The sequence below is a fragment of the Sarcophilus harrisii genome, chromosome 3 (genome assembly GCF_902635505.1).
Source record: "Sarcophilus harrisii chromosome 3, mSarHar1.11, whole genome shotgun sequence".
Lineage (NCBI taxonomy): Eukaryota > Metazoa > Chordata > Mammalia > Dasyuromorphia > Dasyuridae > Sarcophilus > Sarcophilus harrisii.
In genome coordinates, this window is record NC_045428.1 from 40916614 (window position 1) to 40941294 (window position 24681).

At 45.2% G+C, this 24681-nt stretch overlaps 2 protein-coding genes and 5 non-coding genes across 9 annotated transcripts; 1 reads left to right on the forward strand and 6 right to left on the reverse strand.

The window, feature by feature from the left end:
- The first annotated feature begins 544 nt into the window (after positions 1–544).
- On the forward strand, positions 545–7064 carry RFC4 (replication factor C subunit 4). Its single transcript, XM_031957749.1, has 10 exons — positions 545–1331; positions 1461–1539; positions 1822–1901; positions 3493–3612; positions 4802–4945; positions 5145–5265; positions 5526–5651; positions 6569–6649; positions 6724–6840; positions 6930–7064. The coding sequence occupies exons 1-10, from the start codon at positions 1195–1197 to the stop codon at positions 7026–7028; spliced, it is 1104 nt and encodes a 367-aa protein (XP_031813609.1). The 5' UTR covers positions 545–1194; the 3' UTR covers positions 7029–7064.
- Positions 7065–7240: 176 nt separating this feature from the next.
- Positions 7241–13351, reverse strand: EIF4A2 (eukaryotic translation initiation factor 4A2). Of its 3 annotated transcripts, none has more exons than XR_004232766.1 (11): positions 13133–13351; positions 12323–12501; positions 11988–12127; positions 11514–11682; positions 11195–11304; positions 10705–10848; positions 10225–10362; positions 9779–9868; positions 9426–9505; positions 8774–8881; positions 7241–8033 (listed from the first exon to the last, which is right to left on the reverse strand). XR_004232766.1 is itself a non-coding variant. In XM_031957747.1 (10 exons), exons 1-10 carry the CDS (start codon positions 13159–13161, stop codon positions 7889–7891), a joined length of 1224 nt encoding a protein of 407 aa, XP_031813607.1. In that variant the 5' UTR covers positions 13162–13350; the 3' UTR covers positions 7241–7888. The 3 variants fall into 3 exon arrangements, 1 of the variants encoding a protein (XP_031813607.1); XR_004232765.1 differs by having other exon boundaries at positions 8770–8881; XM_031957747.1 differs by lacking the exon at positions 8774–8881 and having other exon boundaries at positions 13133–13350.
- LOC111720075 lies at positions 9598–9732 on the reverse strand. Its single transcript, XR_002769937.1, has one exon. It is a non-coding gene; the product is annotated as a small nucleolar RNA SNORA4 (small nucleolar RNA).
- LOC111720073 lies at positions 10014–10147 on the reverse strand. The gene has a single exon (XR_002769935.1). It is a non-coding gene; the product is annotated as a small nucleolar RNA SNORA63 (small nucleolar RNA).
- LOC111720076 lies at positions 10477–10658 on the reverse strand. The gene has a single exon (XR_002769938.1). It is a non-coding gene; the product is annotated as a small nucleolar RNA SNORA81 (small nucleolar RNA).
- On the reverse strand, positions 10927–11057 carry LOC111720074. The gene has a single exon (XR_002769936.1). It is a non-coding gene; the product is annotated as a small nucleolar RNA SNORA63 (small nucleolar RNA).
- LOC111720077 lies at positions 12203–12273 on the reverse strand. Its single transcript, XR_002769939.2, has one exon. It is a non-coding gene; the product is annotated as a small nucleolar RNA SNORD2 (small nucleolar RNA).
- Positions 13352–24681: the final 11330 nt, after the last annotated feature.

Below are 24681 nucleotides of genomic sequence, written 5' to 3' on the forward strand. Positions count from 1 at the left end.
CAACCACTGTGCAAAGTGGATATTATTTTTACAGCTAATTACTATTTAACAAATGAAGAAACCGAGGCAGACACAGGTTAAATAACTTGCCCAGCCAGTAAATTCATTCCATCAGCTCAGCGCGAGGTTGTTACCAGTACTGGTAACAGGCTTAGGTCTGCGGCTGATCAAGAGCTCCATTGCCTCTAATCTTCCAGAACTTCGGCTCCGGGAAAAGGCGGGTCCCGAAGTGACCGCCCGGGAGAGGAATGAGTAAGAGATGTGGAGGAAAAGGGAGGGCGAAAAAGGGACTCCGAAGGACCAGACCAGACGGCCCGCAAGCGGGAGTAATCTCCCGGTAGATAGGGGCGGGGGCGGGGGAGGGGAGAGGCTCGGGTGCCTTCTTCCGATTGGCCTCAGGGGTCCGCTCTAGGCCAATCAGGAGGTGGTGCGGCGGGGCGGGGCGGGGCGGCGAAGCAAGTTTAGGCCGGGAACGTCGCCCGCTTGGGCCTCTGAGGAGCAAGGCACGTGATGCCCCCTAAGCAGACCCTTCTGTTTTACACAAAAGTGCCCAGGGAGCGTCCCAGCCGTCGGTTCCCTGCCGCAGGCGAGTTGCTGAGCCAGCAGCGCCGGGCTCAGACTCAGAGCCCGCGAGACACGCAGGGCATCTTGCGCATGCGGAGCGGGGCAGCGAGAGAAACTAGCGCATGCGCGCCGGTACTGCGCGCCTTCCCCGAAGCCATCTTTGAGGAGGGCTTCAGGCTGGCGCCGGGCACTGCCACGGCCTTTGTTAAGCGCCGGAGTATATAAGAAAGGCAAAACCGCGGTGCGTCCCTGCCCTCCAGAGACGGCCAGTGCCCTGCGGATCTAAGGGATCCCACGGGGAGCAGTCGCTCCGAGGTGACCCTGCCCCCACGCCGGATGCAGCTCTGGTAAACGAACGGCCTCTCGGCTTGGGCGCACTTCCTCCGCCGGAAGTCACGTCATGACTCCCGGCAGGCTGTTCGGTGGCGGGAACGAGAGCTGCGGCACCGGGGGGCCAGTGGAGCCTGTGGGGACGGGATCGGGCACGGCCAGAGGACAGCGACCGCCCCCTCGTCGTGTGTGCGTGACTCGGCTCCTCGCGCCTCCAGCTCCGCGTCCGGGGTCCCGTGCGTGACGCTCTGGCCCCGAGTGGTCCCGGGGCCCCCTGAAGTCCGGTTCCCGCCTCCGACCATGCAGGCCTTCCTCAAGGGGCCGGCCTCCATCAGCACCAAGCCGCCGGCCTCCAAGGACCGCGGGCCCGCCGCCGCCGCCGCGGGCAGCAGCGCCGAGAGCCGCAGGGCCAAGCCCGTGCCGTGGGTGGAGAAATAGTAAGCGCGGCCCAAAGCCCCGCCCCGCCCCGCCCCCGCCCGCCCCGAGTCCGGCCCCGGGGGGGTGGGGGGGTGGGCGAGGGGGCCGGAGGGGCTCCCGGGCCATCGTGGCGTCCCCTTGTGTTTCAGCCGGCCCAAATGCGTGGACGAGGTGGCCTTTCAGGAGGAGGTGGTGGCCGTGCTGAAGAAGTCCTTGGAAGGAGCCGATGTGAGTGGGACCCCGGACCCGCCCCCAACTGGCCGGGCTGGGGAACCCCCGGGTGTGTGGGGCGGGGGTCCGAGTCCTTCCCCGACAACCCCCCTCCCGCTGGGGGCGGCGCGGCCCCGGGAGAAGCCGCGCTGCGGTGGGAGAGGCGGGGAGGGGGCGCTCGGGCTGCGTTAGTGCGGACTTTGGATGAGGCCGCTGTGCTCACCTTCCCTGCCCCCCCTGCCCTCCCCCGGCTAAGGGACCCCCGAGCCCGGCCTCAAGGAGCGGCTTGTGTTCCCCCAGCTCCCCAACCTTCTGTTCTACGGACCACCTGGGACGGGGAAGACGTCCACCATTCTGGCGGCTGCCAGGGAGCTCTACGGGTGAGCGCGGGCTCTGTGGCCCATATGCGGCTCTCGGGAGGTCACAGGGACTGGGAGACTCGGGGGACGCTTCTTAGGGCGGACACTGGGGACGCAGGCCGGCAGGGACGGCCCTGGCGGCGCGGGGGACGGGGGACGGGGAATGAGTCCCGGGAACCCCGGCCCAGGGCCCCGGGGCTGTGCGGGAGCAGAGAAGGGAGTCGTGGCCTGTGTCGGGCGCGTGGAGTGGAGCAGAAGCGCCGGCTTGGGTGCGAGCCCGTGGGACGGCGGGTAGAGAGCCGAGTACTAAGTGTGGTGCTGGGCACTTGGCCCCCAAAGCAGCAGCAGAGAAGGTGCGGTCTGGGGTAACCGAGGGCAGCGTCCCCAACACCCGTCGGGAAAGTTGGAGGCAGAGATAACGAGTTCTGCTCCGGACGGGCACTTGAGATGCTAATGAGGCACCCAGCTAGAGGGGGGCAGGCAGTTCAGGATCAGAGTCGCAAGATTTCAGAATCGGAAGGCCCCCCGAGCCCCGGCACCCCGGGTCCCTGACTTCCAGGACACCACACTTGCTTGAAATCTTAGTGAGGAACCCACCCACTCTCTACCTGTTAGCCCATCCACTTTTGAAAATCTATTATTAGGAAGTTGTGTTACGTTTTTTTCTTGACTTCTCAGCATCCATCCTAATGTCAAACAGTATGCTGTGAAACAACAAATCTAAGCTCTCTACTGATAGTGTTTCAGTAAATAAAGATGGTTGTGTGTCTTTTCCAGGCAAAATAACCCCGGTTTCTTCAGCCAATCCTCATACAACAGACTCAAAAGCCTTTTGCTATTCTGTGTCTCATATACCATGATGCCCCTGAGTGGACACAGACTGCCAGGGTAGTTTGACCAGTGCACGTGGCAGCTTCTTGACTTCTGGAAGCCATGCCTCTTCACGATACCCCAATCTCACTAGCTTTTGGACCTCCCATCTCAGACCATTGGCTCCCACTGCCCTCTCAGGCCACTAAGATGCACAGCTACGGGTTTGAGTCAGAGGGTAGCCCTGGATTTGTGGATTAGGTGATCATCCACCATGGGCTAATTCTTGGAGGTGTGAACTGATGAGATGTCAAGAGAGGGTACCTTGTACCTTTTAGAAGGAGAAGAGCCGTAACAGAAAGGGAGTACCCATCCCAAGGAGGCGGGATGTGGTCATTGATCCAGCAGAGGAAAGTGAGAAGGACCAGTCAAATAGGTAGGAAGGAAACAAGAACATGGAAAGTAGTCTGGTGTCTGAGAGAGAGGAGGACCGGCTTGGGCAAGAGGAGACACCTGTTCCTTAGAGACGGGAGCTTCTGTAATAGGGCAGGAGGAAGAGCTCAAGTGAGTGGGCTCTTGTAATGGAAGTAGGGAGAAGTTTGAGTGAGCTGTGGGGAGGGGCATGCTGAGAAGTTAAGGAATGCCCACAGAAGACCAACAGCTGTGCAACGCTGGGCAAGTCACTTCCCGATTGCCTCCCTCATAAAATGTCATTTTCCAGGTACAGTTTTGCCACAAAACATGAAAATATAAAGAAATTGAGCGGAATAATGACACATGATCCCTAATTTTCTTATTATAGACCTGAGCTTTTCCGACAAAGAGTTCTAGAATTAAATGCATCAGATGAACGTGGAATACAGGTCATTCGGGAGAAAGTAAAGACGTTTGCTCAACTAACCGTGTCAGGGTCTCGCTCAGAGTAAGTAGCCAAGTTTTTCCTTCTCTTTCTCATATCATAATGCCTAAAATACCTTTTCAGTGTTTTCTGATTTAGAATCCCATTTTTCTTGACAGTTTATAAACTTACATTTTACTTTTAAGTGGTCATTTAGTATTTTTTTCCTTCATATGATTTTTTTTTTTCAGAGATCTATATTGGTGAGGGAGGATAGTAGTTCAGGTAAAACATACATGTATATAGGAATTTTCTCTCAACTATGGTGAGAGTTCTTCGACGGCATATATAGCATTTTCATCTTGAGTCTTGGATCATTATGTTGCCCAAAATAGTTAAAGTCATTCCAGTCATTTTATTAACTATGTACAATGTTCTCTTGGCTCTGCTCAATTCACTTTGTGTCAGTTCATGCAAGTCTAATTTTTTCTGAAAATCTGCTTGTCATTTACATAATAACATTCCATCACAATCATACTCTACAACTTTAGCCATTCTCCAGTTGATGAGCATTCCCCCAATTTCCAATTCTTAGTCTCTAAATATATAATAAAATATAATTTTGTCTCTTCTCCTCTACCCCCTGCCCCCAGTCTCTTTGGGATATAGACCTAGTAGTGTTATCACTGACACAAATGGGATGTGGTTTTATAACCTTTTGGGCAAATTGCTCTCTAGAATGGTTGGATCAGTTCCCAATTCTTCTAATGTCCTGGTTTTCCTACATCCCTTCCATAGTTAACATTTTCCTTTTTTGTCTTATTAGCCAATCTGACAATTGGTGAAGTAGTACCTTAGCATCATTATAATTTACATTTCTTTAATCAATAATGATTTAGAATAGTTTTTCATGTAACTACTGACAGTTTTGTCTGAAAACTGCCTATTCACATCCTTTAACCATTATCAACTGAGGAATGACTTTTCTTATGAATTTGGGTTGGTTCTCTTATATTTGAGAAAAGAGGTATGAATTAAATTTAAAAAGCCCAGTCTTTTGCCCTTGAATTTAGATTTTAATTTTTTGGTATAAGGAAATATCTTTATTTCATAGCAGAAGAGATTTTTTTTTAATGTTACTGAATTTTGCCAGTTTATCTTCCTGAAATCAACTTTGTTTCCTTGGAAGTAATGCTTTCAGCACAGTGCTTAGAATTTGAGGTTACTATGTTGTGAAAAGCATCTCTAAGTTACTGCTGTCTCTTTGATATAGTGGGAAGCCATGTCCTCCTTTTAAGATTGTAATTCTGGATGAAGCTGACTCTATGACCTCTGCAGCTCAAGCAGCTTTAAGGCGTACAATGGAGAAAGAGTCCAAAACAACTCGATTCTGCCTTATCTGCAATTATGTTAGTCGGTATGTATGCTCCCTTTCTTTTAGCCCAGAGTTTGGCCACAGCCTTCCTTGATAGCCAAGTTAAGGAACAAACAAAACGAACAACTTTTGAAGGTCCTCAGGATGCCCACATGTTTTTAAATTGTTCTAGATAAACCCAAGTACTGAGAAATTCCCTGCCAACAATGACTTTTTCAACTTTATCCCTCTTCTCTTGCAGGATAATTGAACCCTTAACCTCTCGATGCTCCAAATTCCGCTTCAAGCCTTTGTCAGATAAAATTCAGTATCAGAGATTACTAGACATTTCTGAGAAGGAAAACGTGAAAATCAGTAATGAGGTGGGTAGGGTGACTGATTTTCTGTTAGTAGCCCATCTAAGACAGTCAAGTCTGCTAGCTGAACGTGGAGGAGCCCTAGCAATGTCATAGGTGTCATATTTTAAATTTTGAAAATTATGGAGCATGTATAAAACATGCAAGTATTTGGATGATGAGGTACCAAGAAAATAGGAAAATTCCAGATCCTAAACAAGTTTTAAGGTGGTCTTTCTTCCTGTATAGAGGTGACTTGTTCATGAGAACATTTGTTTTTCGTTTAGGGAATATCTTACCTTGTGAAAGTGTCAGAAGGAGACCTACGAAAAGCCATCACATTTCTTCAAAGTGCTACTCGACTGACAGGTGGGCAAGAAGTCACAGAGAAGGTGATCACAGAGATTGCTGGGGTAGGACGTTCTCTGTCTTTCTTGGGGCTTTTCCTGCAGTTTTGTCCTTTGTAGGTGTAACTGGGGAAGAAATTATTCTTCAAACTGAACTCTAACCCTAAGGGATCAAGCTGAAAAAGGAATCCCTCAGTCTATAAATCCCAAATATGAGAAAGCCATCTCATTAAACCCATCTCCCCTACACCTACATGCATCCTCAGCAGTAACTAATTAAAAACTAATTTTAAAGCCAACATTTATCCAGTCTTTGCCTGTCCTCACTCCAAGCCCAGAGCTCCCACTTGATTCGAGTTCTTTGGCCTTCCCTGGGAAAATAAATCCAGTGAAGATTTCTGTCCCTGGGCCCTGACCCACACCAAGGCAAAAGGGAGATATTGCTGTGTCTCACCTTAAGCCACAGCCATTTAGAATCCCGTTTCAGAGCTTTGCTAGGCTTTTCTCAGCAGGGGTGGGGATGGGGTGGGGATGGGGTGGGGATGGGGTCAGTACTCCTGGATATAGGACAAAAAACACATTCCTCCTGGAAATCGCCAGATGTCCATCTAGCTTTGTCATATATACAAGAAATCAAATTCTAGTCCTTAGTCTCTAGTCAGCTCACAATTCAGGTTTTGTTGCAGGCACGGATGTAGGTACACATCAGCGATAGTATCTGAAATAATTAATTGTACCATTGCCATGCCACTTTTTTCAGGCTTGGAAACAATGTCAGGAAACATGTTTGAAATTGAGAATCAGTCTCTTAGGACTGATCCCCAAAGCATATGCAAAATAGCAAACATGCCCATTACATAGAAAAGGCATGGAGGATAGAGACGTGATGTTCATGACAGTATGCCAGGAGTTTTTTGTATTGAAGCCATTTCTTTCCTAGGAACTTGTTACCGGGATGTATTTGTTTCCATTTCCCTTTCTAGGTGGTACCTACAGAAACAATTAATGGCATTTTCTCAGCCTGTCAAAGTGGCTCCTTTGAAAAACTGGAAGCCATTGTTAAGGTAACTTTTTCATGTATTATGAAATAATAAATACTGAGAATTTTGGGGTGGCTGACCTCCAAGTCTCTACTTAGGATCTAATTGATGAGGGGCATGCAGCAACTCAGCTTATTAACCAACTTCATGATGTGGTGGTGGAAAAAGAGGACCTCACTGATAAGCAGAAGTCAGTCATTGCAGAGAAGCTTGCAGTAAGCAAACCTCATTACCATATTTGGGTATGGCTAGCTAGGCCCAGGTTTTGAAAAGGCTACAGTAACCAGTTATTTTTCCTTTTCAGGAAATGGACAAGTGCCTGGCAGATGGTGCTGATGAACACTTGCAGTTGATCAGTCTCTGTGCTACAGTGATGCAGCAATTAACTCAAAATGTTAATTGAAATTTTTTTACATTTTGATGGCAATAAAAGTTTGGATGTAAATTTTTTACTTTCTTTCCACTTACCACCTTATGGATTGCTCTCCTGGTTTATTACTGGGCCCAGGGATAAGTTTATTTTCCTTTTAAAAGGAAACCACATACTAACCACACACTACCCATGCTTATCTTCCTCACCCCACCTAATGGCAATAAGTTAAACAAGAGCAATCATTTTGAATTCAAAGTGAATATACAAGTAATTTATTGAACATTCAAACTTCATTAAGACATGTGCAATATGGCAATTTTACTGGGTTTAACCCTATCTAGTTTATGATTTGCTTGCTGGGGCTTAGCAACAGGGTCCAGTTCACACTTAGCACTAATTAAATACTTTATTGAATAAATACAATACCAAACAAAATGCATTCAAATGCTTCCTTAAAAAAAAATTAGTCCATTTTGAAAAGCCTTTCCTATTCAGTCTACTGACTAACACAATAAAGGCAGATATGCTAGTTTAACATAATTGGCTGATTTTATACAGCACTTATATCTTTTAGTCCACAAGTAAATTATTAAATGATAGAGAACATCTAATACAACCATTTCTACAGAACTAGGAAATAAATTTCTAATAAAGAAAGATTTTACAGACCCCATATCTTTTACACCCAACCCCAACAGTCTAACTCTAAAGGAGAAAGCCAGTAGCTCTTTCCCCACAAGAGCTCACGACTATCAAAAATCTGTATTTCTGATCCGTTATGAGCATTGAGACAAGATTCAATATTCCCAAAGAAAGAAGCACAATGCACGTTGTGAATCGCCTATTCAGCAACAGCGGGCACTGCATTCAAAACCATCTCATCCCAGGGATTAAATAAGATCAGCCACATTCATTGGCATCTCCTCCACTGTAGTATTGTAGAAAGTCTCAATGTCACGAAGAATCCTCTTGTCTTCTTCAGTAACAAAGTTTATAGCCACACCTTTCCTCCCAAAACGACCACCTCTGCCAATTCTGCATAAAAGAAAGACAGTAATAACTATAGTATATTCCTTAGGTCACAAGGAGATGATCCACTTGTTAACCAGCTGCTGTTTATTTGCCAAGGTAATAGAGTGCTTCTATTTGGAGCACTAGCTGCTAGATCAAAGTTTCCAGATGAGGGGGGAAAAAAATCTTCCTTAGCAGTTAGTGCCAAAAGTAAGCAGATCAAGGCTTTGTCTGGCTGCAAAATGAGATCTCAGGTCTTGAGCATTGTGATTTTAAGCAGATGACAGTATTCTGTTTGGGGTAGTGAATTAAGCCCATACCAAAGTGGGCAAAGATCGAAGGTCAGCCTGGGACAGATGTCAAACTCCAGGAATGAAATAAAAAGAATTGTTATATTACTCCATTTCGACGCTGCACCTCTGGAACTGTAGACTGTAAATGTAAATAGCTTCAAGGTTAACTATTTTTCTAGGACTTACAATTCTTTCAGTGGGAAAACTTAACTCCTTATTCTCCAACTTTTTGGTATGGAAACCCAAACTTATCACTGCTTTTTGCTCAGTTTCACACACAAAACCACATCAAAAAGTTACTGCAAACGTGGTTTAAACCCAACATCTGCCTTCCTTTCATAGAAAACCAGACAATAACAAACCACCTAACGTAGCAAAGGCTAATACACAAAATGGCTTTGGCTAGGACGTTGGGAACTTAAAAATATCAAATAATCATGACAAAAGAAAAACAAATATATAAATACCGACTCGCTCTTTATTCAAACAGTGTGCTGTTTCGCTTATGAATCCACGTCCTAAATTACGTCACGCCGTTTCTGAGTGCCATCTCACGTCATCAACTGCTGCTATCGACTCCTGTATTTTTTAAAAAGTCTTTTTTTACATCAAGTAACAAAGCACAATTTAATTTATTTAGGGATCAAGCCACTATAACTATATGCCAGGGACACAAAACTCGGTTACTACCAGAACACACCAAGAGAATCCCACTAGAGAAAAATCACCAAGAAAGCACAAGACACAGGAGGCAACATGAGAAACACAAATGAGTCTTGAAAAAGAACTAAGGCTCAAATAAAATGCCACAAGACCTCAACACCCTTTTTCTGCTATCAATTAACAGCGAGTCTTTTCCTTTCCTCTTACGAAACTTCAAATTTGGGCCATATTTCAGACTCAAGGTAAGTTTTCCCACTGTTTTAACTGCCAAAAGAGCTCTCCCCCCCCAAGTAAACTGCATTTAAATAGCAGCATTGTGTCAAGTCATTTTTTTCCTAAAGTACATTCCCTCAAATTTTCAAGGCTATCTAGCCTGAAGGAAAGATTTTATTTGGAAGCTACAGAATGCCAGTAAATGGAATAGTAATACATATAATCCAATCGTATGTCATCTACTAACCTGTGAATATAGTTTTCACGATTGGTGGGTAGATCATAGTTTATAACCAAAGATACTTGCTGCACATCAATCCCACGAGCCTAGAAAAAAGTAGTAAAGTTCCACAAATTAAACTATTGTCTCTAAAGCTAGTTCAACCCCAAGTCAAGTGTAATATTTCACACCCATTTGGACTGTTGGCCACAAAGTAAGTAATGGACTACAACAATGTAGTTCACTGTGGAGTGTGGTCTTTTCTCTCCCAGATAGCTTTTAATTGAGAAAAGGCTAATTAAAAAACCTTCCCCAAATAAGCAGCTTTTGGGAAGTTTCCCACAGTATTCCCATCCTTGTAAAACTTTATGTATAATTACCAACAAGTCTGTAGTGATCAGAACCCGGCTTGACCCTGATCTGAACTCCCTCATGATAACATCTCGCTCCTTCTGGTCCATGTCACCATGCTACAAAGCAAACAAAATTTTAAAATCTTAGTACCTTTTCCCCCGTTAACATTTACTACCGAATTATTTTATTATCATCACTGAAAAGCTTGAGGCTTAAAAATCTTAGCCAAATCTTTCGGTTAAGATTTTAAGCCATTTAACAATGTCTGAGATCAAGCGTCCCTGGCTGCTATGGCACATGTTAACAGACAGGGATAGTAAAAAAACATTTTAATTTAAGCAGGGGGAACGACAACATAGCACTTTTTGCAGCTATATTGTAACTAGTTCCTGCCTTAAGTGCATTAAGTCCATTGAAGTGTCAAAATAAACTAGATATTGACACTATTAAGTAAAACATGAATGACTCTTACCAGAGCAGAAACTGTAAAATCCCTGGCATGCATCTTTTCAGTCAGCCAATCTACCTTTCGTCTTGTGTTCAGAAAAATAACAGCCTGTGTAATGGTCAGTGTCTCATACAAGTCACAAAGAGTATCCAGCTTCCATTCCTAAAAGAGATTGCTTTTAAGTTAAGCAGTTGCAGCAATAACATATACTCAGTAATACAAACTACAAACTATCTGACAAAGGTTGTCGGAAGCTTACCAACTTAGGTGGTTCATGTGTATAGCACTAAGATCTTAAGACACAGGACACTGGACATTAAGAAAGAGGTCCACCCAAGTCTTTTTTCAATCTAGTGCATTTGTTCTTCTTCTTGTATATACTGTGCTAGCATTATTACAAAAACCAAGGCATTGCCCTAATTTCTGCAATTTTAGCACAGTGCTTTTAACAAGAAGGTACAACCTTAACAAAATTAACCTCCCACCAGAAATATTAAAAGTTACCTCTCTTTCAACATTAATGTAGAATTGTTTAATTCCCTCAAGGGTCAATTCTTCCTTCTTCACCAGAATTCGAATAGGATCTCTCATGAACTTTTTGGTCACTTCTAACACATCAGTTGGCATTGTGGCAGAAAGTAACACAACCTTTAAGGGGGAAAAAAAGGCACTTCATTTAAAAAAAGAAGCTGTTCAATTGAGTACCTTTTAAAGATAACATTGATGATGTTTGAGACCAAGCGTCCCTGTCTAACTACAGACCAGTTAAGACAGGGATAGTATGAAACAATTTTGTTTTGAGCAGGGGGAACGACAATATAGGCACTTCACAGCCATATTGTAACTTTTACCTGCAATTCTTATAGCAAGATAAAACCCACATAACTATACCTAGCGTGGAGTAGAGCAGAGTTGGAGTTTGAATAGTATTTTTCACTTTTTCTAAAAATGTCCATTTTTCTCCCTCCCAAGATAACAATAGTATACATTATACCTGAATATTTGTACTTAATTTCTGGAAAATCTCATAGATTTGATCCTTAAATCCACGACTCAACATTTCATCTGCTTCATCCAAAACAAACATCTTGATCCATTTTGGAGCTGTTAAGAAAAAAGCACTATTTGAATTGTTGGCCAAGAAATTTAAGCCTATCCCTTCCAATTTTAATATGTGTTACAATCTCTCTACAATTAACAGAACATTCCTTACAAAGCCATTTCCATTTCTATTGTAAAATAAAAATATTGGGCCAACTACTAAAATATTAAAATCCAAGATAATACCGCCTAGTCAGAATCACAAAACTCACAAAGGTATCTTCTGTTTAGCATATCAAACACGCGGCCAGGAGTCCCAACAACAATGTGTGGCGCCTCAGCCTGCAGTTTCTGCATTTCATTTCGAACATTGGTGCCACCGATGCAGGCGTGACATGTTGCTCCCATATAGTCTCCAAGAGCTAAAATTACTTTCTGGATCTAAGTTAAAGGGGAAAAAACAAGCAATTCAGCACTCTGAAGGCAAACACTAACATTCCAAGTCTGCAGCCCTGCATGCAGCCAAATGCGTCCAAAAGCACCCAGTTATCTTGGGGTTCTCATGCATGCAGCCGGTCCCTCTTATGAGCCTCCTTCCAGCTAATAGTTCATTCTACCTTACACCCTTGCAGCCTCCCTTCCATCCAGCAGGTTAACATTGCTTCCACAAGCGTGACCACATTTGTTAAGTCCAAGTGTTACAGGCCAGGGCTTCCCTCCCGCCCCGGGCCCGGCCCGCGCGGTACCTGTTGCGCCAGCTCTCGGGTGGGGGCCAGCACCAGCGCTTGGGTCTCCTTGAGCTCTATCTCCAACTGCTGCAGGATGGAAATAGCAAACGTGGCTGTCTTGCCAGTCCCTGACTGAGCCTGAGCGATCACATCATAGCCTAAAAAAGGAGACGCGAGTTTAGGGCCGGGAGGGCGTGCGGAGCCCGGAGCCCCTCCCCTGGCCGCGGCCCCGGCTGTGATCAGCGAGCAAGCTTCTCTCCATTCCAGGTCAGTCCCGAAAGATGGTAAGGCCATCACTTCACAGCCGGGCGGGCCCGTCCCTCCCCCACCCCCGGGGTCCCGGCCCGGCCTACCCTTGATGCAGGGGATGATGGCTCGCTGCTGGATGGCCGAGGGCTTCTCGAACCCGTACGCGTAGATGCCCCGCAGCAGAGACTCCTTAAGGTTCATATCATCGAAGTTGTCCACGATTTCGTTCCAGTTGCTCTCGATGACACCATCGGGGTCCATTCCCTCTGGGCCGCCATGGTCTCTGTGGGCCACAAGGGCGGGCTCCGTAAGGTCCCCTCCCCCCGGCCGGCCGCACGTGGCCCCGGCCCCAACGGCCCGGGCCGCGTCCCCAAGGCTCCCGGCCGCGGCCCCCGCCCCCTGCGGCTCTCGCGAGAGCGGTGCGCGCCGGCCGGGCTCCGCCCCTCGCACTGCGCCAGCCCCGTGATTGACACCGGCGGCGGCGGGGGAGGGAGGGAGCCGCGGGGCGGGCGGCAAGGCCGCCAACGGCCTCGAGCCGACCCGCCGCGGGCCTGGGGGGAGGGGGTCGGAAGGAGGCCCGAACCGCCGCCGCGTCCTCCCCGCCCGAGAGTACCCACCCAAGCACACGCATACGCACACAAGGCCCGCGGCCTTTCCAGCGCCGCCCCGCCTGGAAGGGAGCGGCCCGCGGCCGTTACCGAGGCTGGGCCCCGGGGACAGACCAGGAGCAGCGCCCCCTCCCCCCGCCTCCGCCCCAGCCGAGTCGGGCCGGGCCCCGCGGCTGCGCCGTAGAAGCTTCTCGAAGCGGCGCCGGCGCAGCGCCCCTCAAGCCACCCGGAAACCCGGAGCCTTCCCGCGACACGGCCCAGTCCACCCAGAAGGCCCGGGGCCCCACCGCCGCCAGAGGCGCGTACCTGTTATAATCCGCGGAGCCACCAGACATGATCCGAACCAACGCTCAGAGTGCGACTGAAAAGACAGCGGCGCCGCGCCACCCGCCTTTTATATGCGCGCCGCCGGGACGCGTTTCTCGCGGAGGGATATTCACCGACTAACTTGCCCGCGGCCGCGAATCCCGCCGCCGAGGCTCCTCCTGAGATAAAACCCAGAATCAAGTGACAGCGAAGTCGGACACCGATGCTTTTAAGCAGTTTACGGGGCGCGAGAAGACCTGGGAGTTTTCCAAGGGCGGGGGGACTCTTTGGCCAATGGCGGAAGGATATTGCAGCAATTGGAGCGGCGAGCCTGTCCAAGTTCCCTCCTCCCGCCTCCCTCCCCCTTCCCCCTACGGGGTTTCTCCTCCCAGTCCCTGCCGCAGAGCCCAGGGCTGGGGGTGGGGGGTGGAGGGAGGGGAAGAGAAGAGGGGTGGGGGAAGGGGAGGGAGGAGCGCCGAGCAGAGGAAGGAAAGGGGGAGGGAAAGTGGGGGGAGGGGAAGCCGAAGAGGGGGAGGGAATGGGGAGGAGGGGAGAGGTGAAGGAAAGGGGAAAGGGAGGAGGAAGGGGGGAGGGGAGCGGGGAGCAGAGATGTAAGAAAGGGGGAGGGAGAAAGAAGAGGAAGGAGAGGGGCAGTAAGGGGGACAGAAAGGAAGAAGGGAAGGAGGACAGGGAGAGGGAAGCGTGTCCTGCCCTGTGGGAGCGGGGAGGTCAGCACTCTGCCCCCTTTTTCCGAGAAGTACCCTTGGGAGCATCTGGCCGTCCTTCCCTCTCCTCACCCCCTTTCCCCTGCCTTTTAAACTCAATTAGAAGCGCCCCTGGTCGGGGACCCCGGTCTCCCCCGGGGACTTCAGTCTGGGGGTCCCCAGGGAGCCCAAGCGCGGCGTCCTCGCCCTCCCGCAGCCCTGGCGGGCCGCCCGTCGTGGGCCCCTTGGGCAGGCCCCGGCCCCCCTGTGGGCTGCTCCCGCCTGGCTATTCCCGCCCTGTGGGACGGGACGCCCAGAGTCTGCGGACGGGGCAGAGCGATGGGGGGGCGGGCCGGGGCCCGCGGGGCTCCCAAGTTACTTCTGGTCCGGCCGTCGGGCCTCTCCGGCGTTAGGGACAGATGCGCGGCGGGGGAGGGGACGGAGCACTTTGGGGTGTTGGGGCCGCCCCCCCGGGCGAATTTCCTGTCTGCCCCCTGCTAAATTCGCCCCGAGTCAGCGCCCGCATCGTCTCCGCACGGGCTCAGCCTCCCCTGGCCCCGGGGACACGGAAACGGGCCGGGAGGCTGGTCCCTCTCCCGCGCCTTTCCCTGCTCTGCCTGGGGGCCCAGCGCAGCTGCGGCGCTTCTTCTTCCTTAAAAAGCAGTTGCACGCTTCACACCCCCCCCCCCTCCGGTCTTCCCTGAGGCGGGACCCGTCAGGGACCACACGCGGAGTTCTAGCCTCCGGTCCCAGCCGGGTCCCGGAGACCCGCACCCACTTTTTATTCTCGTCCCAATCTGGTCCCAAACCCGCCCGAGCCCGAACCTGGAGGGGCGAAGGACCGACTATTTATCATGTGCGAGAGGGACGTGAGCGTGAGCCCGGCTGCGCCCGTTCCAGGTTCTGCCACAGACCCGTGGGGGATTCTGCCGGGGGGCCTCGGGAGCCGGCTCAGGGAGGCTCCGGGGCGCTCGGCGTCCGGCAGGCCCGCGGGCGGGTGTGAGCGGCCCCCGGGGGGCGGGCCAGAGGGGCTCCCCCCGGGGCAGCCCGGCGCCGTGAGAGGGGCCGGAGGCGGAGAGGCCTCAGCCCCAGCCGCGGGTGCTCGGGACGCTGGCGCCGAGGGATTACCGGGCGGCGTGTGGATGCGGAACCGGCCCCGCGCCGCCGGCGGGACACTGGGGGGTGACTGAGACTTTGCGGGCGTCGGGGGTTCGGGCTCGATGGACCCTCCCTCGCTCGCGGGCACCTCTGGGCCGTGAGAACCGCCCGGGAGGGGAGAGGAGCCCGCCCGGGCCGGGCCCCAGCTCCTCCCGCAGGCCTTCCCGGGCTCTCCGGGGCCTGCCCGAAGTGAGTGCTGACCTGCTGGGGCAGGGGCTGGGGCCTGAGAGCTGCGGGGGGGAGGGGGGCGCAGCCTCCCTGTGGTGCCATCAGCAAAGGCTGCCGTGACGGCGTCTGGCTTTCGGGGGGTTGGGGTCTGTTTTTTTCATTTAAGTCTATGTTTTACTACTTTGTTGAGATGTTAACGTTTGTTACCCTTTGGGGGCAGAATCGCATTCGTGAAGCTTTTCTCAAAGCTGACAAGGACAGAACTGACTCGCCCCACAGGTTAGGGAAGAAGCCGGTGCTGCTTCCAGGCCTTGTTACTTCTGTGCCTCCAGGTTGCGAATTGCCGCGCGTTATGAGTCAGACCGTGGCCCCGAGGCTAGCCCTCTCTCACCAGCTCTTTAAGCGGGTCTGAGGCGCCACGCTCAGAAGCGTTGCTGTGAGACGGTCCGCCCCCTCCTCCCAGCCCCCCCTCCCCCCATGCGTTTCATGTCCCAGAAACCTGAGTCAGAAAGAGAGAAAAGGGAAGCGGAGGAGAACGTACTCTCTGACCCTCTCTCTGTCAGGAACCAGGGGCAGGGAGGAGGAACGACTTTCCAAATGCGCGAAGGAAGTAACATGCAGCAGCCGACGCCAGCGGCCGGGGTCCAAGATTGCCCGGGTGGCAGAAGCGCAGCATGTCCCCGCTGGGCTCTCCAAGGCTGGCAGCCGCGAGCCCCGCGAGCTCCGGACACGGAGCCTCGGGCTCTGGGCCCCTGCAGAGAGAGGCCCACCCAAGCCCTTCTCCCGGGCAGCCCGGACAGAGAAATGCAGGGCCCGGGGCCTGTGGCGAGTCCCCCACCGGAGAGGGCGGCTCGGGCCGCCCGGCAGGCCTGGCCCACAGCATTGAGTGCAGCTCCCCAGCCCCACACTCGGTGATCAGGTGCCGAGAAAACCAGGAAAACTCCAAAAGGCTTGAAATACACCCCGATTTGTAAAAGCCAGAGTACGGCGACTCGGCAAGTCCTGGTTGGAAGAAAACTTTGGGTACTTGGAGGGAAGAATAACTAGTAAAACTATAATGATGAGGGGCCTTAATGTACCACTTTCAGATCTAGACAAATAAAACTAAAAGATAAATAACGCGGATAGAGCACCAGCCCCGAAGTCAGGGGGGCCGGGTTCAAATTTAGTCCCAGACACTTAACTCTTCCTACCTGCATGACCTTGGGCAAGTCACTTACCCCCAATTGCCTCAGGGGGAAAAAGGTAAAAAAGAAGTTACGGTTCTGAATAGAAGTTTATAAAAATGAGAGATGCTGGATGAATGAGTGGAATTTTGAATTGGAAATATAATGACACTTACATATTGTCAGTTACTGAGTATGGAACTTCTACAAAAATTGACCCTTATTAGAGCAGAAAGACCTCTCAAAAATGTATAGAAATAGAAACACCAAACGTATTACAATCCTGATTATTTACAGAGTTTGTACTTGCAAATCTGTGTTTGCCTTAAATGTTATTTAACCCCAAAATCAATGATCAGGAAGTGTTCTCAGCCATTCATGGACATGGGCATAGTGGCCAAAAAAAATGACTCATCCAACATGCACACTTCCAGATGAGGTGAAATAAGGTAACATTCTGCATTCTTTCCGCTCTTATTACTGGAAATAATAAGTAATCCTTTTAGTGGTCTATTTAGTGACATTTTTTTCCTTATTTTTGTGCTTTTTGTTATGATTTTACTATTTAAAATGGCCCCAAGCATAGTGCTGAAGCGCTGTCTAGTATTCCTAAATTTAAGAAAGCTTTGATGTGCTTTATAGGGAAAATGTGTGTTGGATAAGCTTAAGCTTTATTCAGGCCTAAGTTACCATGCTGTTGGTTCAATGTTAATGAATCAGTAAAATGAGTACTTCTGGAGAAAGGAAGAGGAAATTCACATGCAATCAATTATTTGTAAAAATATATATTAAAAGGAGGAAAAGCATGGGAAGAGAAGATAGATGGGGGAGATTAAGTAGTAGCAAAGCTAGGTAAGAATTAGAACTAAAGTAAAAGAATTAGAGATAGACACACTGAAACAAGCATGAGGAGTGGAATTTATTAGGAATTAGAATTTATTAGTAGGGCTAATAATCATTGAGATCATTGATTTCAAAGTTAAAATTGAAGATACATGTCAACCATATTAATAATGTTTTAGATGCACGTCTATATATGTGTAAATGCACGTGTTTATATGTGTGTATATAATTATATATATGTGTGTGTGTGTGTGTGTGTATATGTATCCATATCTATCCATTTATCTCTCTAGGCTTAATTGTAGCCTGCTTGGTTTGGGGGGAGATGAAAAGTGGGGGAAGACAATAAAATAAAAAGTGCACAGCAGAGAACAAAAGAATAAACTATAAGAAAGTAAAGACGAACAGTCATGGAGTGTAACCTCTTCTATTATTTATGCTTTTTTGAAATGGAAATTTATTGTTACATATTTTGAATCCTCCCTGACGTTCTGCTAGGCACATGACAGTGGTTTGTTTTGTTTTATTTATTTTCCTTTTTTAAATTTTTTCTTGTTTTGTATTTAGTTATAAATAAGAAAATTATAAAAGAATATTTTAAAAAAGTATATTTAGAGAGAAATACACATAAAACAAAGTTATGTATTAATCAGTTGATGAAAATTTTGTGATCAGAGGCTTACAGGAATTTAACCTGGTATTTTCTCTAGAAACCATGATTCGGTATCAGTATTTGCTAATTCTTTGTTCACCGTGACTTTATAAAAACATGAATGATAGCACGAATAAGAATTGACTGTTTACTAATTATAATTCAATACAAATTATGTTCAATTACTGAGTCCTTGAAGAATTTCATAGTAGGAGACTAAATAACACAATTCAAAAGAACAAATTTTAGGGAAAATAGAAAATTTGGTCGAAGAAAATGACAGTAATAAGTCTGATCATTTCTCATCTAGCTGCATTAATCTTGACCCTTCTCTGATTGAGTGCTCCCTCACCCTAGGCTTTATTGGGATAACCTCATCAGCCCCAGGCAGCTCATTAATGGGATAAAGCCCTTATCCAATCTATCCCTTCAGCCTCCTGACTCCACTTCATCACCTCCCTTACACAGTGCCTAAGACATGCTTTCTGGTCTTTTCAGTCCTGTCTGACTCTTCCTGAGCCCATTTTGGGGTTTTCTTGACAAAGATAACCAAGATGTGGCTTGCCATTTCCTTCTATTCCTGACCCCATTTTTGTTTTGTTTTGTTTTTTTGGACAAAGATAACCAATGGACATGTCTTGCTGTTTTCTTCTTTAGCTCATTTTACAGATGAAGAATGGGAAATAGGGTTACTTTCCCAGAGTCACCTAGCATATTAGTATTTGAACTCATGAAGAAGAGTCTTCCTGATGGTAATCCCAGTACTCCATCCACTGTGCCACCTCGATGCCCTGAGAAGGATGAATGGACTTAGGAAGGCGTTTTTGTTGCTGACACTTGATAAGCACTTTGGCACAGCATACCAAAATTTATGAAATGCAGCTAAAGAAGAACTTAAGGGAACTTCTAGATCACTAGACGTCTTTATTAACAACAAAAATCAAGGAATAGAGCAAACAACCAACAAAACTTGACCATCAATTTAAAAGTCCCCAACTAATCAAAAAGTAGAAATTCTGAAAACTAAAAAAGAGATGAACAAAATAGATAAAAGTTTGCTAATAGGATTTTTTAAGAGAAAAGAAAAAACAGTTCAGATAAAAAAGGAAAAGGAAAACTTACAATACCTAAAGAAGAAATAAACTTTAAAAAGTCTAATTATACACTAACAAAATTGATAACTTGGACAAATTAAATGAATACTTGCAAAATATTAAATGCCCAGATTTTTAAAAGCTGAACTAGATTATTAAAACAATCCAATATTCAAAAAAAAAAAGGAAAAAAAATTGAACAATCCATAAATTAACTCCTAAAGAAAAAAATTCTCCAGGATTATATGAATTTATAGTTGAATTCTATGAAACATTCAAAGAACAATTCCAATATGATAAGTTGTGTGCAATAGTATAGAAAGAGGGCACCTTTCTAACCTCTTTTGATGTTACAAGTAGTCTTGATACATAAATGAGAGACAAAGCAAAAAAAAAAAAAGCATTACGTACCAATATTACTAATGTACAAGGACAAAAAATGCAAAATAAACCATTAGAGAATAGGCTACAATAACATATTAGAAAAAAAAAAATTTACATAGTAAGTTGAGTTTATACCAGGAATGCAGGGTTGGTTCAACATAAGGAAGAATCTAAATATAGCAGTTGAAACTTAAAACTGAGCTAAGTCTTTTGGGACAATTTGTATAAAACATCTTGTAATTATATGTCATAAAAACCATGATTATATTAATAGGCAATCAAAAGGCTTTTGACAAAACCCAACACGCATTTCTATTAAAAATCCTGGAAAGCATAGTAATAAAAAGACTTTTTCTTAATATAGTATATAATATCTTAATTCCAAGAACAAAAGGATGCCCATTATTATTATTCTTAACATAGTGTTAAGAAATAACTGTAGCAGTAAGACAAGAAAGGAATTTAGTGAATAAAAAAAGATAAAGAGGATGCAAAATTATTGTTTTTTGAAGATTGTTATTTGGAAAATCTGATATAAGAAATTTAGCACAATTGAAAGATAGAAAATAAATCCACATAAGTGATCAACATTCCTGTTACTAACAAAATCTAGTAGAACTAGAAAGAAAATGAGAAATCCCATTGAAAATAATTGTAGAAGCTATAAATTATCAGAGAGTATATGTACAAAGATATACCTAGGGACTACATAAATGCAACTATAAAACCCTCTAAATAGAAATAACAATGCACCTAAGTAATTGAAGAAACATGAATTACTCAGGGGCAGATCAAGCCAATAAAGTAAAAATGACAATCCTACCTAAATTAAATTGCTTATTCAATGCTTTACCAATCAACTTACTAATATGCAGTAATAGAAAGTTCACATGGAAGGAAAAAGGTCAGAAATCTCAGGACTAATAATGAAAATATAAATGGGAAGGAAAGGTCTATTAGGATTTGATCTCAAATTATACTAACAAAACAGATCATTAAAAACCCCCGATATGGAACTGGTTTTTAAGATAATGAATGAAAGGAATATTTTAGATTCACAATATAACAAATATAGTAACATACCATTTGATAAATTCAAAGGCCCCATTTACTAGGTAAAGAAGTCATTATTTCAAGGGAAAACAATTTTACAGCACTTTGGCAGAAATACTACATAAAATAAGCTCCAAATAACGTAGGCATAAATATCTTAAACATAAAAGGTGACATAACTGATGCTAAGAGAAGTGAGTAGAACCCGAGAACATTATACACAGCAACAAGATTTATGTGATTAACTGTGATGGACTTGGCTCTTTTCAACAATGAGATGATTCAAGGCAATTCCACTAGACTTGGTATGGAAACAGCCATCTGCTGTTTTTTAAAAGTATTGTTGTTTGTTTTTTTTTCTTTCTCATGTTTTTTCCCCCTTTGATCTGATTTTTCTTGCTCAACTTGAAAATGTGGAAATATATTTAGAAAAATTGCCTATATTAGATTATTTGCTGTGTAGAGGAGAGAGTGGGACGAAGGAATTTTGAGAAAAAATTGGAACACAAAGTTTTGTAAGGGTAGATGTTGAAAACTATCTTTACATGTATTTGGAAAAATAAAAATAGTATTTACAAATTTTTATAAGTGACATGGGATGGGGCAACTAGTTGGTGCAGTGGATAGAATACTAGTCCTAAAGTCAAGAGGACTTGAGTCCAATTTGCCTCAGCTTCTTAACACTTCCTAGCTGAATGACCCTGGGCAAGTCACTTAATCCTAATTGTCTCAGAAAAAAAAAAAGTGACATCATAAATTAAAGGAGCAAAAGGAACATCACCTTTTAGTTCTGTGAACCAGGACTGAGTTAATGACTGAACAATAGACAGAGAAAATTACATAAGATATAAAATCCACAATTTAGATTATTTAAAGTGAAAAGGGGTTTTCACAAACAAATCTAACATAATTAAAATTAGAAGAAAAACAAGTGACTGGGGGAAATCTTTGTGGCAAATTGATAAATGTCTCATATCCAAGATATTTATGAAAATTATTCCAATTTATAATACATTCCCCAGTCAATAAATTGGAGAAGGAAATGACAAATCAGTATAATATCTTTGCCAAGAAAATAAAATAGGGTCACCAAGAGTTGATTACAATCAAAAACAACTGAACAATAAATAGATCAAGAAATGACCAAAGGATATGAACAGGATACTTTTTTTTTTTTAAAGAAATCTAAACTGTTGACAACCTTATTTTAAAAATTCTCTAAAAATCACTAATAGAGAAATGAAAATTAAAACAACTTTGGAATTATACCACATATTCTTTAGACTGGCAAAGATGGCAAAAGAGGAAAGTGGCAAATGTTGGAGAAGCAATAAGAAAACTCTAGTTTGTTGTTGGTGCAACTGTGAATTGGCCTAATCATTCTGGAAAGCAATATGTAACTATGCTCTCAAAGTCTTTAAACCTAGACTTAAATCCCCAAAAAGAACATTGAAAGAGGAAGAGAGGATCAAAATATAAAAATATTTATAGGATTTACTTCCATAATAGTAAAAATGGAAACTAAGTAGGTATCCTACTGGAGAATAGTAATAATGAATATATGGAATATTATTATGCCATAAGAAATGATGAAATGAGCAGTTTGGGAAGAAAATGAGATCTTTATGAAATAATGCAGAATGAAACCAGCAGAACTGGAAAAGCAAAGTATAATGACAAAATGTTACAGAGAAAAAGAATTTTGAAAGACTTTAGTACTCTGATCAATGAAATGATGAACCAGAGGACTAAAAACAAAATGTGACCCTCACTATCTGCCAGAGAGGTGATGAACTTAAAATGAAGAAAGAGAATTACATTTTTGGACAAGGTCAATGTAAAAAATAATTTTTTTTCTGTACTATATGTGTGCAATGAGAATTGTATCCCTTTTTTTTTTTCTCATTTGGAAAGAGCAGTGAGATATATATATATATATATATATGCTTATAAAAATAATTACCTTTTTAATTATGAAAAAGATAAAATTTTTAAAAGAGCTACTGAACCAAGTATTTTTTTTAAACTAGCTAAATCAATATTAGCTCATTTTATTTTGATGAGAGGAAAACTAAATTATTAAGTTAAAAATGAGAAAGGAAATTTCACTTTGGAGAGAGAAGAAATTTTTCAAATGGATTGTTATCCTCAATTATATATTAGCCCCCTGAAAATTTAAACTATGTAAAATGTCCAAATTACTAACATAGATAACAGAGAATGTAAGTAACCCAATCTCAGAAAGAAAAATCAAAGAAATCATAAATGAATTCCCAATGAGGATGGGGAAGAGAGATTTAGAAGCAAACAAGGAATCTTGATATTAAACTTTTTTTCTAAAATAGAAGGAAAAGGCACTCTTCCCAAATTGACACATTTGACATATATCTTAGTCAGATAGGGGGAAATGTTGCTATTTATGGGCCTTATTTTGCTGTTGGAAGAGGCCTAGTGGTGGGAGGGTTAGCAAGTGCCCTGGGTAGGGTCTGCCCGACCCATCAGGGAGGGCAGCCCTCTCTGACACTCCTCAAGGTCAAGCGCCAAACTGAAGTCCAGCCTTTATCTGGGTAGCTGTGACAGCAGGAACTGTTCTCTGTGACAGACTGATTTTTGTATCTATCTCCTCCAGGGCCCAATGCCAGTAGCTGGGGCTAAATAAATGTTTGCCCTGGATAAAAAGTTTTCCTGGCATTGCCCTCCGCTAATGAGCCTCAGCTAAGTTTCTGAAACCCTAGTCTGGTCCAGTCCACCCCCCACTCTTCATGTCCACTCTTCATGTGTTGTAAAAGAGCCAGTGATGGGCTTTTTAGCTGGGTAGTTCTAGGCTGGTCACAATCTCCTTGAACCTCATTTCTCTCATCTTTAAAATGGGGATGATAATACTTCCAGTAACTGCTTTACAGCTTGTTAAATGAGATAATGTATAGAAAATATTTTGAAAACCCTGGAGTGGTGGAGATGAATCAGCTGTCATATTCACATCTTCCTTATCATTGGTACTCGGGTACGAGCCAATTCATCCCCATCCGCTTGATATTATCCTAGAAGCCAAAAACCCTGACTTTCTCAGCTTTGGGTCTCCCCTTCTCCGGTGGCACCTACTTAGAATCTGGCACATAGGAAATACTCAGTAATAAAATGAATATTGGGAGAGAAGCTCAAAGTCCACTGTGGCTATCATGGAGAGGAAGATGAGAGGAACATGAAATCCGGCTGGACAGATAGAGATTGGAATAGAAAACCTTAAAAGCCATTTTAGCAGAGCTTCTATTTTATGCCAAAAATAATGCAGAGCTACTGAAGGAAGTGACATGGTCAGATCTATGCCTGAGGAAACTGTTTTGGTAACTTTGTGGAGCTTGAATTACCAAGGACAACGTTGGTTGCGGGCAAGGAGGTAAAAATGGGGCTGTAACTAAGGTGGGCTAGCTAGAGCTGTATCCCAGGACACTGATAGGAGCTGGGCCTCTTCCCTGCAATTATTCTTTGCCATCTTCACACCATGAACCCACCCATCCCCAAGACTGATCTCTGATCCCTCATTAAGTTCTCTCCCTGATGTTCTTCTCACCATTGCACCACATTTCAAACACATCTCTCCCTCTACTGTTGTTCCCTCCTCTTCCTCTCCTCCTTTTGGTTTCATCCGCTTGGGGATCCCTGACCCTGGGAAAGGGACTATCCCTCCCTAGAGTTACTGGATGTTCCCTCCCCTAATTAGCACCCACTTACATTTGCCTCCAGGGACCAAAATTACTGGTTAGGCTGTGGGAATAATTGGCCAGACTTGGCTGTATGCAGAGGAGAGTGAGAGTCAGCTACTGTGGGTTTGCCAGCTGGGGATGACCCTACCCTCCGCGGAAATGGGGAAATTTGGAGAGGGCTGGGCTAAAAGAAGGCTGATGATTTCTCTTTTGGACTGATGAATGAATGAACATGAAAGAACAACTATAGGGCAAATCAAGATGTATTTCACTGAGAGCCAAGGTGATCAAGTACATAAATAACATGCAAAGGCAGGATCATTGGTTTTGTGGAAGGATTCTTTGCCTTTCAGAGGGATTCACTGTAAGGTTTTGTTAATAAGCTTTTCTAGGGCTGTGAAAATATCTCATATTGATACACATTTGATCTAAGCGGAGCTTTTATGAATTAAAGGACGGTGGTTGGGTGTTTGTGTATGAGGTGGTGGGATATAAAAGAATGATCCATTGCTGTGTGCTGAGAGTCAGAGAGGAAGAGGAGGAGGAGGAGGAGAAAGAAGAAAATCTGGAAATCAGAAGTGAACATTCTAATAGGGAAGTCAACATATATAGGCAGGTAGGGA

Coding starts and splice junctions, on each gene's coding strand:
- EIF4A2 (XM_031957747.1), bottom strand. CDS start 13,161: ATGTCTGGTGGCTCCGCGGATTATAACAG. Junction 12,128..12,322: donor CATCATCCCCTGCATCAAGG/GTAGGCCGGGCC, acceptor CTCCTTTTTTAG/GCTATGATGTGATCGCTCAG. Junction 9,506..9,778: donor TGATCACTACAGACTTGTTG/GTAATTATACAT, acceptor ACTTTTTTCTAG/GCTCGTGGGATTGATGTGCA.
- RFC4 (XM_031957749.1), top strand. CDS start 1,195: ATGCAGGCCTTCCTCAAGGGGCCGGCCTCCATCAGCACCAAGCCGCCG. Junction 5,652..6,568: donor TGATCACAGAGATTGCTGGG/GTAGGACGTTCT, acceptor TTCCCTTTCTAG/GTGGTACCTACAGAAACAAT. Junction 6,650..6,723: donor AACTGGAAGCCATTGTTAAG/GTAACTTTTTCA, acceptor GTCTCTACTTAG/GATCTAATTGATGAGGGGCA.